At 32.0% G+C, this 16,862-nt stretch overlaps 2 protein-coding genes across 6 annotated transcripts in view; both read right to left on the reverse strand.

Annotated features, from left to right (window-relative positions):
* The window catches only part of LOC137015060 (transcriptional enhancer factor TEF-3-like), a 46,045-nt gene extending 42,880 nt beyond the window's left edge, over window positions 1–3,165 (reverse strand). For all 3 annotated transcript variants that reach the window (XM_067379717.1, XM_067379716.1, XM_067379715.1), the window contains exon 1: window positions 3,081–3,165. The gene's annotated coding sequence lies outside the window, so the exon portion shown is untranslated. The remainder of the gene's footprint in view (window positions 1–3,080) is intronic.
* Window positions 3,166–5,062: 1,897 nt separating this feature from the next.
* si:dkey-82f1.1 (DENN domain-containing protein 2A) overlaps window positions 5,063–16,862 on the reverse strand; it is a 43,515-nt gene continuing 31,715 nt past the window's right edge. For 2 of the 3 annotated variants that reach the window (XM_067378968.1, XM_067378967.1), the window contains exons 13-20: window positions 14,622–14,762; window positions 14,353–14,501; window positions 12,245–12,422; window positions 10,770–10,811; window positions 10,571–10,676; window positions 7,086–7,361; window positions 6,902–6,988; window positions 5,063–5,867 (exon numbers count right to left, since the gene is read on the reverse strand). In XM_067378968.1, coding sequence (XP_067235069.1) covers window positions 5,836–5,867; window positions 6,902–6,988; window positions 7,086–7,361; window positions 10,571–10,676; window positions 10,770–10,811; window positions 12,245–12,422; window positions 14,353–14,501; window positions 14,622–14,762 — 1,011 coding nt within the window. In that variant the 3' untranslated portion in view covers window positions 5,063–5,835. The remainder of the gene's footprint in view (window positions 5,868–6,901; window positions 6,989–7,085; window positions 7,362–10,570; window positions 10,677–10,769; window positions 10,812–12,244; window positions 12,423–14,352; window positions 14,502–14,621; window positions 14,763–16,862) is intronic. The other variant, XM_067378966.1, reaches the window with a different exon arrangement.

Here is a 16,862-nt window from a genome sequence, read left to right on the forward strand (position 1 = left end):
CCTTTTTATTATTATCAAAGACTTTATCCACCTTATTCTTACGCCGCATGACGCTTTGCGCGAAATATGGGTGTAACTTCCGTTAAGCTGTAAACAACCTGTGAAAGATTCGCTCAATGAACGCAATAATACGTTTTTTAGATACAATGAGACAATATTCTGCTCAGCCTTCAACCATCAAACATTAAAAGGACATTTAAACATGCAAAAGCATCAACAAGGTACTTTCAACAGACCATGAATAACCCCAAAAGTGCGATTCTTTCCACAGCAATAACGGACGGGTTAAATATCACTGTATAACTTGTATTATGTATCATACATTGCCTTAATCAAAAATGTTCATTAACTTCAGCATTGCGTGATACTATTTCAAAGTGATTTCCGCCATTTTGACAGATAATAAATTGTATTTACTTTTGAAAACAAACCTGGAAAAAGGCGCGAGGGTTTTGAGGGGGAAAAATTAGAGATTCTTCGTTATTCACAGTGAATTATTAATGGGAGATATCGTAAACTAAATCGGGAGAACAGACCACAGATGTGCAGTAGGCTATATGGTGTCATTTATCATACTATTACAGCGGAATGCAAAGGAAAAAAAGAAAATAATCACGAGGATAGAAAGCAGCAACTGAAAAGAGCTCTTGCCATAGATCTATTCTTGTCATAACATGTCACGTTAAAATACCAAGCCTTACGTTATTCTCATGATGTCTGAAAATAAAACGTGAAGGAAAATTGACAGCTTATTCAGTCTAACTGACGGATAAGCTTTATTTACGGCAAACTTATGATTTGAAATGATTCGTTTCAGTCTTTTTGAATGGAAGTTCACCAAACCGGAAGTGCCGCCCACAATTCAAAACGCAGTAGGCTCGACAGGAATAAGATCGTTTTTTTTTTTTTTTTTTTTTTTTGAACAGAAAGTAGAGATTGTCTTAGGACTTATTCCGCAAAAGTCCCGCCTTTTAAATAAGAGCCAATTGCCGATTGGTAAAATCATCAAGTCACTGCAGTGGCCGTTAGAAGCTCTGGTTCCTATAGAAACAGTCAGATCCAGCCTGAAAAATGCTGTTTTTGTCATGAATCGAGCATTTAGAAACCAAAGTTTTGAGACATTTGTTGTCAGATTTCATTGGTGATTTCAAATATGAAATTTAATCAAAAGCTTGGCAAACAGTTTTGGAGAATTTGATGTCTCCCCACTCAAAGAGATAGGAGCTGAACTTGCCTGCCGAGAGGCGTTTCAAAGATGACTGTGGCTTGTCTTAAAGGGACATTGTCTCTAGTAATTATGTCTTATTTTTAATTTCCAACCTTTTTTTGGGTTCATTTTAAGCCAGCCATAGTAATTTTTAAACAATAGTTGGGTTAAATAAAACTTCCCAGCACGTTTGGCAAACATTTAACCCAAATGTTGGGTTTGTCCATTTTCAACCCAACTTGGGTTGTTTTTAAACCAGTATTTTTAGAGTGTATGCTTGTGTTCTATATGAACTGTTAAAATCCAGGATTAACTTTGAAAAGCTGCTGTGTGTGTGTGTGTGTGTGTGTGTGTGTGTGTCAGACAATTCCTGAACCTAACAGCACAATACACACACTGACTCACACACTTGAAGACAGATATTCACACACACTTCCACAAACATGCACAATTGACCTGTTGTGTGCATTTGTTTTTAGAGTTGACCACACAACACTAGAGCGCAAATATTGATCACGAGTCACAATAAACCAATTAAACAGCATATGATTGTTAGTTTGCACTCACATCTTTAGCAACTTATTCAGTGATCACGGCAAAAACAGAACGGAAAAGGGTGAAAGTGGCTCCCTGAACTCCGAGTGTGAGGATGCTTCAACGAAACACCACTTTATGAGCTCTAACGAGGCCTGATGCTGCATTTAATAATGTTTCCCTGTGTTTTCATGATGCTTTTTATTAAAATAACACAATAATTCCACGAGCAGGTGGGCACCGGCCTCATTCCACCTGTTGCGCCGGGACAATATTACGTCCCCCGGGGCGCAGAACACGCAGGGCACTGACTCCTCACCCCAACACTCGAAATATTTACCCATGAGGCCAGCTGCCAGAGAGGACCGGTGCGGTCATGTGCTCTTTAAGATGCCGCTGTCGGTGGAGCATTAACACAAACAATCAGATCAGTCATTCTGATTCGTTGAGATTGTCTTAGGATCATTCACTTGTCACCTAATAACATTGATTTACTAAGATTGTGCTTGAACATTAATATGGTCAACAAATGACAAATTATGCATGTTTTTCATGACAAAACTAACATTTTATATCGCAACATTATTCCATATATGTTATTTCAGAGTTTTCTGTTATTCTGCTAGACTATGAAAGCTTTTTAAACTCAAAGGATTATTTAGTGAATTAAAATAATAATTTGTACGGTTGAAGTAAATTAAATAATAGCAATATTTTAGTAGAATAGGCTTGTTACTTGCTGAAACATCAATAAATAAACATTGGATTACAGTAATTACAAAATAGATTAATTTATTTAATATTAGGCTTTTATATCATTGTTATTGTTAGCTTAAAACAAGACAATGGATACTAGGCTAATAACCTTTTAAGAATTATTAAACATATGCATTTTCCACACTGAAGAAAATTACACCTGGAGACATGTGTTAGTATTTAAAAAACAATATTACGTTAATCGCTTTGCGCGCAATAATTAACGAATTGATACCCGCCGCACGCGCTCCCGCTGAGAACCCGCGCGCCTGTGACGCGATTAAAGTTCCTCAGAAAGTTTCCGGCAGTTAAGAAGGAAGTCGCTGCGGTGGAACAGGAAAAAAGAACGCGGGAATTCGGTAAAAAATTCCAACAATTCCAAACATTCCATTGTTACATCACATTTCGTCATCATGTGTCAGAAGAACCACTTGAGTGAGCTCGTTTCGCGGTGTTTCTGAAATATCCTTATGTGAGGGGAAGATCTGTACTGAGTTCTGTTACTTTACATCAAGATTGAGCTTTTTAAATATCAGTACAAACAAACGTCTCTACGAATTATGTAAATAAATAAAACTCTTACCTGTCTGCGGCAACAGTAGGGTAAATGAAGTGTTTTGGGGGTAAAACCTGCCTGAGTGACTGGAAGCGCGCGAGGAAGGCTGGAATTTCAGGAATTGGCTGCAGTATAACGTGAGGAGCGGACAGGAGGGGAGAGGGAGGGAGGGAGGGAGGTGTGAGGGGAGGTCCCGGGATTGAAAAGGAAAAAGGAGCAGTCTTGGTGTGGAGAGAAAAGGAAATAAGCCTGGATCCAGAGGGATTCACATTGTTCTGGTCAGTAGTGTCCGAGAAGTCAGAGAAAATAATCCTGACACAGAGTATTTGAAAAACCTTCACATTTTCTTTATGTTAAGTAGCCTATTAGAAAACAATATAAAGATTTTTTTTTGTAACAATGCTGAAGCAGCACAGCTGTTTAAGAAATATAAGAGAATAATAAATGTTTGTTGAGCAGCATATCAGCATGAAGGGTCATGTGACACTGAAGACTGGAGTAATGATGCAGAAAAACTCAGCTTTGATCACAGGAATAAATTACATTTTAACATATATTCACATAGAAAACAGATATCTTAAATTGGAATAATATTTCACAATTTTACTGTTTTTACTGTATCCAATAAATGCAGCCGTGGTCAGCAGAAGAGACTTATTTTGAAACGTTTGAACAGTAGTTTGTGTTTGATGTTTGTTACTCTATATATATGTATATATATATATATATATATATATATATATATATATATATATATATATATATATATATATATATATATATATGGGTCAAACAAATTTAGACATCCAAATCAATTGAAATTTACAAAAGTGATTTTATATACATAGAAAGCACATTAAATGTACTTTTAAGGTTTCAAATAAGTTGAGAAAATAAAATGTCACAATGTGGGTGAAAAAATGTGCCATTGTCATTCAGTGTAACGCTTATATTGATGAAAAAATTGAAACATACTTATTCTGACCTGTACATAGTAAAATATATAAAACAATAAGTGAGCATACTAACTTTTACTGCATTTTAAATAAGTAAAATTGGACAAATAGGCAAAACCTAAGATAGTGGCAAAGTACAGCCTTAAAGTAATTAGACTTTAATATGGCATTGATAGATTTTTTTTATTATAAATATCCCTGACAAGATTGTTACACTGAATGATATTTTAGTGGGTGTCTTCTGTAAATCATGATAAAAATGTATGATATTAAATTTTTGCTCAGAAAAAAAACAAACAAAAAAAATAAAAAAATCTGATGTATTGAAAAACAACAACAATTCAAAGCTTATTACACTTGTTTTGATGCTTGAAAACCCTTTTTCATCTTTGACCCATATATATATATATATATATGTTAGTGTGCAGTCTTTTTACTTCTTGTGTTCTATGATTGTGTATGTGGGGGAAGCAATAATAATAATAATGGTGATTTTACTAATAACTGTTATTGTGTTTTGTTATTATAATGTAAGGTCCCTAACGTCACTTACAAAAAGTACCAGAAAATACTGTGGTACTACCATGGAGTATCATGGAGTTCCATGTAAATACCTTGGTTGCATTATGCTTTACTACAGTATTAACACTGCCAGCTTTTTCAAGGGTAAAAACGTATTTTGTAGAATTGCACAAAAGTATTGTACAGTGACGGTAACATCATGGTACAATAATAGTGTCAGATGGTGCTTTCAAACATACGTTCCATGGTAGTGATGGGAGTGTTTATTTACATGCTACTCCAAGGAATTACCATTGTACAAAAAATAACCATGGAAATACTGTTTGTTTGGGTGGAGGTTTTGGACAGTGTCCATACTTTTCCCTTTATAAAGCCAATGTCAAAACCTTCTCTGTTTTTAAAAAATGTTATTCACACAAAAAGTTTTCAATGCAAAAGATCAGACACGTTGTCATGTGTTCAACAGGTTCTGGAGCCCTCTACAGGACGCCAACAAAACTGCACCTGTTTCCACAACCTAAAAGAGCCAAAGGTTAGAAGGCATCAAGACAATCCGATCCAGTGCTCATGGATCATCCCGTGCCTGTAAACATGAAGTGAGTGAGCTCTATTGCAGGTGAGCTGGTAAAGTCTAGACACAAGATCTGTGGTTAAAAACCATTCTTTAGGCAGATAAAATCATACAGAAAACTGTTTATTAAGCACATTTAAACAAAATCAAGTTCAACTCTAGTGGTGTTCCTGAAATGTACTCAAGACAGAGAACATCTCCAAACTGCAACTTTGTTCTGAACCTTTTCCGTGATAATTCTAGAACAGTTCCGATCCTGCAGTTCCAAGATTCTAGATAACTTCATTCAGTCATTCAGTGTTTCTCGGAAACCCAAAGCGGTGGACGGTCTTGAGTCTGCAACATACTATGATAAATAGACTAACAACATCATTTTCAGTTTTATTTAATTTTAAGGAAAACATATAAAGTTTTACAGAGGAAGTCATAAAGGTCTTATTATTTCTAGAAAGAATATAAATTAAATTATAGCCTCCTGTTTCAGAAGAAGTTGTACACTATCTCTTAAAAATGTTTGAAATGTATAAAACGGGAGAGAGAACTGTACACAGATAATCACCGACCGCTTCTGTTATGTGCTTTCAATTAAGTCCTTTAAGGTCCTTGTGGTTTGGGGTTTGTTTCTGTACAGTGTTGTTTCCATGACTTTGGTCCTCAGGTTCTGCCGGTCTCCGTAGCCTGTCCTGCTGGTCAGACGATCTGGTGAGAGTGAGTCTATCATTTTTCACACTTTTCACTTTTTGGACAGGAATTTCATCTTGTGTCCTAAGAGAAAGAGAGAGGAAAGACAAAGGCTCAAAATCCCACCCAAACACAACCGGTTATCATTATTCACATCCATTTTGTCCATTTGAGATCATTGATATTGCATACAGTCCTTTAGATATTTTTAAAAAGTCAAATTCAGCAGATTGCATTGTGGGATTTCGTATTTGTGCTCTATGCAAAATACATCTATAAAATAAAATAATAAAAAATATATAAATATAATAGTTGTATTTATTATGTAATCAAAATGTTATATTTTATATAAATATAAAATATATTTTACATATTTTAAATATAATATTTAATTTTATATGAATATAAATTAATATTTTATGTATGATAAAAGTAAAAAAAAATCTATAAAACTTATTTTGTGTATATATATATATATTTTTTTTTTAATTTTTTTTATTTTGTATATATATATGTATGTATATATTTATTTATTATATAATCAAATTGTTATATTTTGTATAAATATACAAATATTTTACATATTTTAATTATATTTAATTTTATATGAATATAAATTAATATGTTACGTTTGATAAAATAAATATATAATTTAAACGTTTGTATTTTGCATAGAGCATATACAATTACATTTTAAATTTTTATATTCATTTCAGTAATTAAAAATAAATACTTTATATATATATATACTTTTTTTTATAGTATTTATACTATATATGTAGTATTTTTATAATATATATATATATAGAGAGAGAGAGAGATTTTTTGCAGCACGATTTTAAGACATATTAATATTTTTTATATCATTTAATTTGAACAAAACTATATCCTGAATGTGAAAATCTTTTTCTTTTCAATTTTTTTTTTCTTCCCATTTCCAGTACTTTTAAAAAAAGGAAACAGGTCCTGAATAAGAACCAGTTCTGATTATTCCATATATACAAAAGATTGGCATATTTTGCACTTTATACATAATGTAGAAATACTTTGTCACTCCAAACATGCCATAATTCTTTGATTTGCCAAGTTTTTGGTTAGATTTGAAAGTGAGACGTTACCTAATCCTTTGAGGAACTTGTTGACGCCTCTGTTTTCACTGCCTGGCAGAGAATCAAGGTAATCCTGAGCCCTCATCTCAAACAAACCTGTTTAAAACAGAATATGGCGGATAAATACTTTACTTAAGAGACAAAACTATTTACAAATTATCATTTATTTATAGCTCCAAAAAAGCATTCAAACCTTTCAGGCCCTGTCTCCGGATCTCTCTTTCCTGCACGAATCCTGCAAACATCTGCGTCTCCATGAAGACCTCCAGGAATCTCCGCAGGCTCTTGGAGGACACGGCCTTACGGAAAGCCTCACGCTGGAAGGACGAAGGAGTTGGAGAGGAGGAAGACGAGGCGGAGGATTCTTCATCACGGTCGCTGCCTCCCATAAAGAGCGAGTAATGACCCACGATCTCCACGAAGAAGCGCACGAACGCCTCCGACACCACGCTGCTCAGAGAACTGGGCTCTGCCAAGAGAAATGAGAACAATGAGTCAGGATGGTTGGATAGTTGTCCAAGAACTGACTAGTCCGTCAAAATAAATACTGAAAACAATTGTGTTTTCTAAACCGTTATAAACTCAGAATTGCAAGAAAAAGTCATAATTGCAAGATATAAACTCAGAATTGAGAAAAGAAAGTCAGGATTATAAACTCAAAAGAAAAAACTCAGAATTGAGAAAAGAAAGTCAGGATTGATAGATATAAACTCAGAATAGAGAAACAAAATTCAGGATTGATGATATAAACTCGGAATTGAGAAAAGAAAGTCAGGATTGATAGATATAAACTCAGAATAGAGAAACAAAAGTCAGGATTGATGATATAAACTCGGAATTGAGAAAAGAAAGTCAGGATTGATAGATATAAACTCAGAATTGAGAAACAAAAGTCAGGATTGATGATATAAACTCGGAATGGAGAAAAGAAAGTCAGAATTGATATAAACTCGGAATTGAGAAAAGAAAGTCAGGATTGATGATATAAACTCAGAATTGAGAAAAGAAAGTCAGGATTGATATAAAGTCGGAATTGAGAAAAGAAAGTCAGGATTGATATAAACTCAGAATTGAGAAAAAAAGTCAGGATTGATAGATGTAAACTCGGAATTGAGAAAGAAAGTCAGGATTGATAGATATAAACTCGGAATTGAGAAAAGAAAGTCAGGATTGATAGATATAAACTTGGAATGGAGAAAAGAAAGTCAGGATTGATATAAACTCGGAATTGAGAAAAGAAAGTCAGGATTGATAGATATAAACTCGAAATTGAGAAAAGAAAGTCAGGATTGATACATATAAACTCGGAATTGAGAAAAGAAAGTCAGGATTGATGATATAAACTCAGAATTGAGAAAAGAAAGTCAGGATTGATAGATATAAGCTCAGAATTGAGAAAAGAAAGTCAGGATTGATAGATATAAACTCGGAATTGAGAAAGAAAGTCAGGATTGATAGATATAAACTAGGAATTGAGAAAAAAAAGTCAGGATTGATAGATATAAACTCAGAATTGAGAAAAGAAAGTCAGGATTGATAGATATAAACTCGGAATTGAGAAAAGAAAGTCAGAATTGATAGGTATAAAGTCGGAATTGAGAAAAGAAAGTCAGGATTGATAGATATAAACTCGGAATGGAGAAAAGAAAGTCATAATTGATAGATATAAACTCAGAATTGAGAAAAGAAAGTCCGGATTGATATAAAGTCGGAATTGAGAAAAGAAAGTCAGGATTGATAGATATAAACTCAGAATTGAGAAAGAAAGTCAGGATTGATAGATATAAACTCAGAATTGAGAAAAGAAAGTCATAATTGATAGATATAAACTCGGAATGGAGAAAAGAAAGTCAGGATTGATAGATATAAACTCGGAATTGAGAAAAGAAAGTCAGGATTGATATAAACTCGGAATTGAGAAAAGAAAGTCAGAATTATAAACTCAAAAGAAAAAACTCAGAATTGAGAAAAGAAAGTCAGGATTGATAGATATAAACTCAGAATTGAGAAAAGAAAGTCAGGATTGATGATATAAACTCGAAATTGAGAAAAGAAAGTCAGGATTGATAGATATAAACTCAGAATTGAGAAAAGAAAGTCAGGATTGATAGATATAAACTCGGAATTGAGAAAAGAAAGTCAGGATTGATAGATATAAACTCAGAATTGAGAAAAGAAAGTCAGGATTGATAGATATAAACTCAGAATTGAGAAAAGAAAGTCAGGATTGATAGATATAAACTCGGAATTGAGAAAAGAAAGTCAGGATTGATAGATATAAACTCGGAATGGAGAAAAGAAAGTCAGGATTGATATAAACTCGGAATTGAGAAAAGAAAGTCAGGATTGATATAAACTCGAAATTGAGAAAAGAAAGTCAGGATTGATAGATATAAAGTCGGAATTGAGAAAAGAAAGTTAGAATTGATAGATACAAACTCAGAATTGAGAAAAGAAAGTCAGGATTGATAGATATAAAGTCGGAATTGAGAAAAGAAAGTCAGGATTGATATAAACTCGGAATTGAGAAAAGAAAGTCAGGATTGATAGATATAAACTCGGAATTGAGAAAAGAAAGTCAGGATTGATAGATATAAACTCGGAATGGAGAAAAGAAAGTCAGGATTGATATAAACTCAGAATTGAGAAAAGAAAGTCAGAATTATAAACACAAAAGAAAAAACTAAGAATTGAGAAAAGAAAGTCAGGATTGATAGATATAAACTCGAAATTGAGAAAAGAAAGTCAGGATTGATACATATAAACTCGGAATTGAGAAAAAAAAGTCAGGATTGATAGATATAAACTCAGAATTGAGAAAAGAAAGTCAGAATTATAAACTCAAAAGAAAAAACTCAGAATTGAGAAAAGAAAGTCAGGACTGATAGATATAAACTCAGAATTGAGAAAAGAAAGTCATAATTGATAGATATAAACTCGGAATGGAGAAAAGAAAGTCAGGATTGATAGATATAAACTCGGAATTGAGAAAAGAAAGTCAGGATTGATATAAACTCGGAATTGAGAAAAGAAAGTCAGGATTGATGATATAAACTCAGAATTGAGAAAAGAAAGTCAGGATTGATAGATATAAACTCGGAATTGAGAAAAGAAAGTCAGGATTGATAGATATAAAGTCGGAATTGAGAAAAGAAAGTCAGGATTGATAGATATAAAGTCGGAATTGAGAAAAGAAAGTCAGGATTGATAGATATAAAGTCGGAATTGAGAAAAGAAAGTCAGAATTGATAGATACAAACTCAGAATTGAGAAAAGAAAGTCAGGATTGATATAAACTCGGAATTGAGAAAAGAAAGTCAGGATTGATATAAACTCGGAATTGAGAAAAGAAAGTCAGGATTGATATAAACTCGGAATTGAGAAAAGAAAGTCAGGATTGATATAAACTCGGAATTGAGAAAAGAAAGTCAGGATTGATAGATATAAAGTCGGAATTGAGAAAAGAAAGTAGGAATTGATAGATATAAACAGATAGATATAAGAATTGCGAGTTATAAACTCGTGATTGCAAGTTAATGTCTCGTGAACTCAGAAAAGCAAGAAAAAAAGTCTGAATAGTGAGAAAAACTTTTTTTGAGATAAAAAATTCACAATTACCTTTTTAATTTTTTAATCAGTTCTGAAACAAGCTTCCATACGGATCGGACAGTAACTCACCGCTTGGATTATCTGCCACGTCACAGGCCAGTTCCTTCCTCCGTTCGAGAACATGCTCTAGAGCAGCCTGGAGTTTATGAGGCAGGATTGAATCCTCATCATCCATCTGAAACAGGAAGCATGAACATAGATCCGATTGTTTCATAACTGAAACACATAACCAGCCCAAATAAAAGACACTTTCAGTAGAGCACCCTACCTGTCGCAGGAAACGACTGTTGCCAAGGTCGACCACCAGGACCTGAAAGAGAGCAGAGGAGACCGTGATGTCATTTTCCGCCTGCAATGGCGATCTCAGCCTTTTCCCCTATCACAGCTATTGTGAATAGGTCAGAGGTCAGGGCCGCTCACCTGAACAGGAAGTGCTCGAAAGAAATATTAGGAAAGTGTCCGGCCTCTGATCTTCTCTGTAAAAGAGCCCAATCCTGTTCTTTTGTTCATTCGAATTATATATATAGAATATTAACACCACATCCTACACTTTATTGGCCTTGTTTCCTTCCCGCATTAGTCATAATGAGGCGTAACAATCAAGAGGTCGAACAACTGAAAATAGCTTTGGAGGTATTAACTGTACTACTTTAGTAGTATGCATCCTGTGTATCTGAAAATGCGCAGTCTAAAACCATAGAACTGCATGGAATACTGTATCCCATAATGAAATGCACTCTCCCAACTCCCAATTCCTGGAAAAAATAATATTGAAGAAACTTAAAACTAAAATAAAATTTTAGTTAAAAACATTATAAATAAAAACATAATTATAAATAATAAACACAATAAAAACATTGTCGTGGCTCTCAAACTAAACTAAAATAAAAAAATAATCATAAATAATATTTATAACACCTTAACACCACTAGCGGGACGTTTGGCGCTCTTTTTATTTTTTTGTATCACATATTTTAGTAATCATCGTAAATTAGGTATCATTCGAAAGCTAACAAACTCAAAATTCATTAATTTCTTTTAGCAGGCTCCTCCCCTAGTGGGCGGTGTCAGGTTTCATATTACAAATTTTATTTGAACTACTTTATATTTAACGCTTTTTCTAATCTTGACAAAACCCATATCGTCGGAAAGATCAGAGTCTCAAGGTTCCATATTCGGTGACTGTTTTGTGATATTTGGATAGAAATGTTTAAATTTGTTACAGGAGTGTGCATCAAAAATTTTCAATGGAATGTGGGTAACACCTGGTGGATAGTTTTGGTACAACACCTAAACAAAATCTAATGGGAACTTTCATTTTTGTGATATCAACTTCAAATTTGGAACAACTTGTTTAAACATATGGCTTTGATTTGATAGTAATTTTAGAGCAAAAATATATTTAATAAAATATAAATAAAAATGTTTAGTCCAGTACATTTGATTTACAGTAAATACAAACTTCTATAACTTGTTTTTTGAAGGGCTTTAAAATGAGACCAACCTTTATGTCTATATTCTAAAGCATTCTTGAATTACAACCATTTAGGTTTGGATAGTGCATTTTCATGTCAATGCTCAAAAAGCGGTTAAGGGTTAAATCTGCCATTGCAGTAACATGAAGATGTCACTAGAGGGCGTTAACACACAGGCTGATTGACCAGCCTGATGTACAACTAGAGATGTCATATTACTGTCTGTTCATTAATCACACTGCAGAGAGACACATCCATAGAGTCTCACCTCCTCCAGCGGGAGCTCTTTGAGACGGACCAGAGAGCTCGACAGCAGCCCAACAATGAAGGGGGTTGGCGTACAGACGATGTCCATCATGGAAGGTGGCAGGACTGGGATGTAAGTGTGCTGCCAGGTGAACGGGTACAGCAAAGCCACTACAGCATGGCAGCATTTAGAGAGGGTGCTAAAGAGAAAGAGACAGGGATATTTATTCACAATGTTAGTCATATCAACATTATGATAGAATTTCTGTGCTTACACATTTACACCAGAAGATGGCAGCACAGAAGTGCCTCCATATTACCATTGCTCATTCTTTCAATACCTTTTGAATGGTGCATAAATTAAGTAATACAAGTAATCCTAAATTATACTTTGTATAAAAAAGATATTTTAGGACCATTGTGATTCTTGCATTGTGACATTTTATTACACACATTTTCCCTGCCACACGTTCATCACTATTATGAAAAAAATATATTGTAATAATTTAACAAAATAATAAAAACAATCATCATCACTATAGGTTTATCATTATAATAAATTATCTATAAATAATTTCTTAATTTAAATACACTATTTAATGGGAAATTGATGGGCAGAAATGCTTAATTTGCAAAATACTGGCAAAATTAGCAAGAAAATATAATTTCTTATTTTTGTCTTTGAGTTTATCATTATAATAAATTATCTATAAATAATTTCTTAATTTAAATACATTATTTAATGGGAAATTGATGGGCAGAAATGCTTAATTTGCAAAATACTGGCAAAATTAACAAGAAAATATAATTTCTTATTTTTGTCTTTGAGTTTATCATTATAATAAATTATTTATAAATAATTTCTTTAATATAAATAAATTATTTAATTTTAATGTGATGGGAGAAGATGCTTAATTTGCAACATACTGGCAAAATTAGCAAGAAAATATAATTTCTTATTTTTGTCTTTGAGTTTATCATTATAATAAATTATTTATAAATTATTTATTTAATTTAAATATATTATATAATGTTAATGTAATGGGAGAAAATGCTTAATTTGCAACATACTGGCAAAATTAGGAAGAAAATATATATTTTTTTAATTTTTTCTGAGTTTATCATTATAATAAATTATTTTTAAATAATTTCTTTAATTTATATACATTATTTAATGGGAAATGGATGAGCAGAAATGATTAATTAGCTAAATACTGGCAAAATTAACAAGAAAATATAATTTCTTATTTTTGTCTGAGTTTATCATTATAATAAATTATTTATAAATTATTTCTTTAATTTAAATACATTATATAATTTTAATGTAATGAGAGAAAATGCTTAATTTGCAACATTATGGCAAAATTAGGAGAAAATATCATTTCTTTTTTTGTCTTCGAGTTTATCATTATAATAAATTATTTTTAAATAATTTCTTTAATTTAAATACATTATATAATGGGAAATTCGCATATATTTAATAGCAAAATTCGCAAGAATATATATATAATTTTTGTCTTTTGATTTTGGGATGAAATATGACCTGGACCTCAGTCCGTGAATTTTACTCATTAGTATGCAGATTTTTTTCTCTGAATTACAGGAGAATTCTTGTATTTTGTCAGTGATCTCTTCGTGAGAATTATTTCTTCAGCTCATCTTTCTCAAAACCATCTCAAAATTATCTTTTTAGGGATGCTGCTGCTTTGATGATCCCTACAAAGGGACCCAGCTCTCGTTACAGACCCAGAGCTTCATGTGAGCACTAGTCTCGCAGCTTTTTCCGTAGAAAAAAACATTGGGGCTGACTTTTGTTCCCAAGGCGACTATATAACACAACAGCATTTTTCCATATCAGACTTGAGCTGTGAAAAACAGTTCCACAAGCTGCACTTTTCCCCTCTTGCCGTGTCGTATCATTTCATTATATTTCTCCTGTCCTTTTTTGGGGATTACGCACAAACACACGTGAGGAAAAAACATCAGACTGACACGCCACAGTCGGTGATCCACAGGTTTATCTTGTATCCTTTGAATCTTGATGTTTATTTGAACTCATGAATGCTGTGGACTTGTTAATTCCAGATGTAAACCGTATCGGAGGTGATATCAGGTGTAAAAGTGTCGTACCTGAGTTTATCTGCGGTGAAGATGACCCTTCGCTCCAGAAGAAGAGAAGCAAACACCCGCAGAAGCAGACGCAAGCTCAGAGAGGAAAACAAACACTCGAAATCCACATGTTCCAGACGGGAATCTGACGGCCGACATAACTCTATCACCTACAGAAGGAGAGAGAGAGAGAAATCCGATTAACTTTGAGACATTGTCAAGATGAAACATTCACCAGACACCACTATAAAAAGAAACAGCCTTGTTCATATTCCCGCTGTTAAACTGACCTCTGTTCCTGAACCCGGCAGAAAGTTCTTAATGCTGATGGTTCTGCCCGGCGCTGGGAACGGAGCCTCCATTATTCCTCTCATAAAAGGCTGGACCAGAGCAGGAGAGATTGCTCGTCTCTTTTCTACCTCATCCAGGATCTACATTAGACGGAAATCCACATACACATCACGTGTGATCTGTTTTAGATCTTTTTATTTATTTTATTTTTTTTCCACCACCCATACATTATTCTGAATAAATAAATAAATATTATAATAATACGAATAAGAACAACAAGCATTATTATCAGTTTATCATTGTAATACAGTCATTTTTTATATATCTTTTGCCCACCACCCATACATTATTCAACACCGTTATAAATAAATAAATAATATTAAATATTTTATATTAGCTTTTGCCCACCACCCGTACATTATTCAACACCATTCTAAATAAATAAATAAATAATAATAAATATTTTATATTAGTTTTTGCCCACCACCCATACATTATTCAACACAGTTCTAAATAAATAAATAAATAATAATAAATATTTTATATTAGTTTTTGCCCACCACCCATACATTATTCAACACAGTTCTAAATAAATAAATAATAATAAATATTTTATATTAGCTTTTGCCCACCACCCATACATTATTCAACACAGTTCTAAATAAATAAATAATATTAAATATTTTATATTAGCTTTTGCCCACCACCCATACATTATTCAACACCATTCTAAATAAATAAATAATATTAAATATTTTATATTAGCTTTTGCCCACCACCCATACATTATTCAACACCATTCTAAATAAATAAATAATATTAAATATTTTATATTAGCTTTTGCCCACCACCCATACATTATTCAACACCGTTCTAAATAAATAAATAAATAATAATAAATATTTTATATTAGCTTTTGCCCACCACCCATACATTATTCAACACAGTTCTAAATAAATAAATAAATAATAATAAATATTTTATATATCTTTTGCCCACCACCTGTACATTATTCAACACCGTTATAAATAAATAAATAAATAAATAATATTAAATATTTTATATTAGTTTTTGCCCACCACCCATACATTATTCAACACCATTCTAAATAAATAAATAAATAATAATAAATATTTTATATATCTTTTGCCCACCACCCATACATTATTCAACACCGTTATAAATAAATAAATAAATAAATAATATTAAATATTTTATATTAGTTTTTGCCCACCACCCATACATTATTCAACACAGTTCTAAATAAATAAATAATAATAAATATTTTATATTAGCTTTTGCCCACCACCCATACATTATTCAACACAGTTCTAAATAAATAAATAAATAAATAATATTAAATATTTTATATTAGTTTTTGCCCACCACCCATACATTATTCAACACCATTCTAAATAAATAAATAATAATAAATATTTTATATTAGTTTTTGCCTACCACCCGTACATTATTCAACACCGTTATAAATAAATAAATAATAATAAATATTTTATATATCTTTTGCCCACCACCCATACATTATTCAACACCATTCTAAATAAATAAATAAATAAATAATAAATATTTTATATTAGTTTTTGCCCACCACCTGTACATTATTCAACACCGTTATAAATAAATAAATAAATAATATTAAATATTTTATATTAGTTTTTGCCCACCACCCATACATTATTCAACACCATTCTAAATAAATAAATAATATTAAATATTTTATATTAGCTTTTGCCCACCACCCATACATTATTCAACACCATTCTAAATAAATAAATAAATAATAATAAATATTTTATATATATTTTGCCCACCACCTGTACATTATTCAACACCATTCTAAATAAATAAATAAATAATAATAAATATTTTATATTAGTTTTTGCCTACCACCCGTACATTATTCAACACCGTTATAAATAAATAAATAAATAATAATAAATATTTTATATTAGTTTTTGCCTACCACCCATACATTATTCAACACCATTCTAAATAAATAAATAAATAATATTAAATATTTTATATTAGTTTTTGCCCACCACCCATACATTATTCAACACCATTCTAAATAAATAAATAAATAATAATAAATATTTTATATTAGTTTTTGCCTACCACCCGTACATTATTCAACACAGTTCTAAATAAATAAATAAATAATAATAAATATTTTATATTAGCTTTTGCACACCACCCGTACATTATTCAACACCGTTCTAAAT

This window comes from Chanodichthys erythropterus, chromosome 24 (genome assembly GCF_024489055.1).
Source record: "Chanodichthys erythropterus isolate Z2021 chromosome 24, ASM2448905v1, whole genome shotgun sequence".
In the NCBI taxonomy this organism is placed as follows: domain Eukaryota; kingdom Metazoa; phylum Chordata; class Actinopteri; order Cypriniformes; family Xenocyprididae; genus Chanodichthys; species Chanodichthys erythropterus.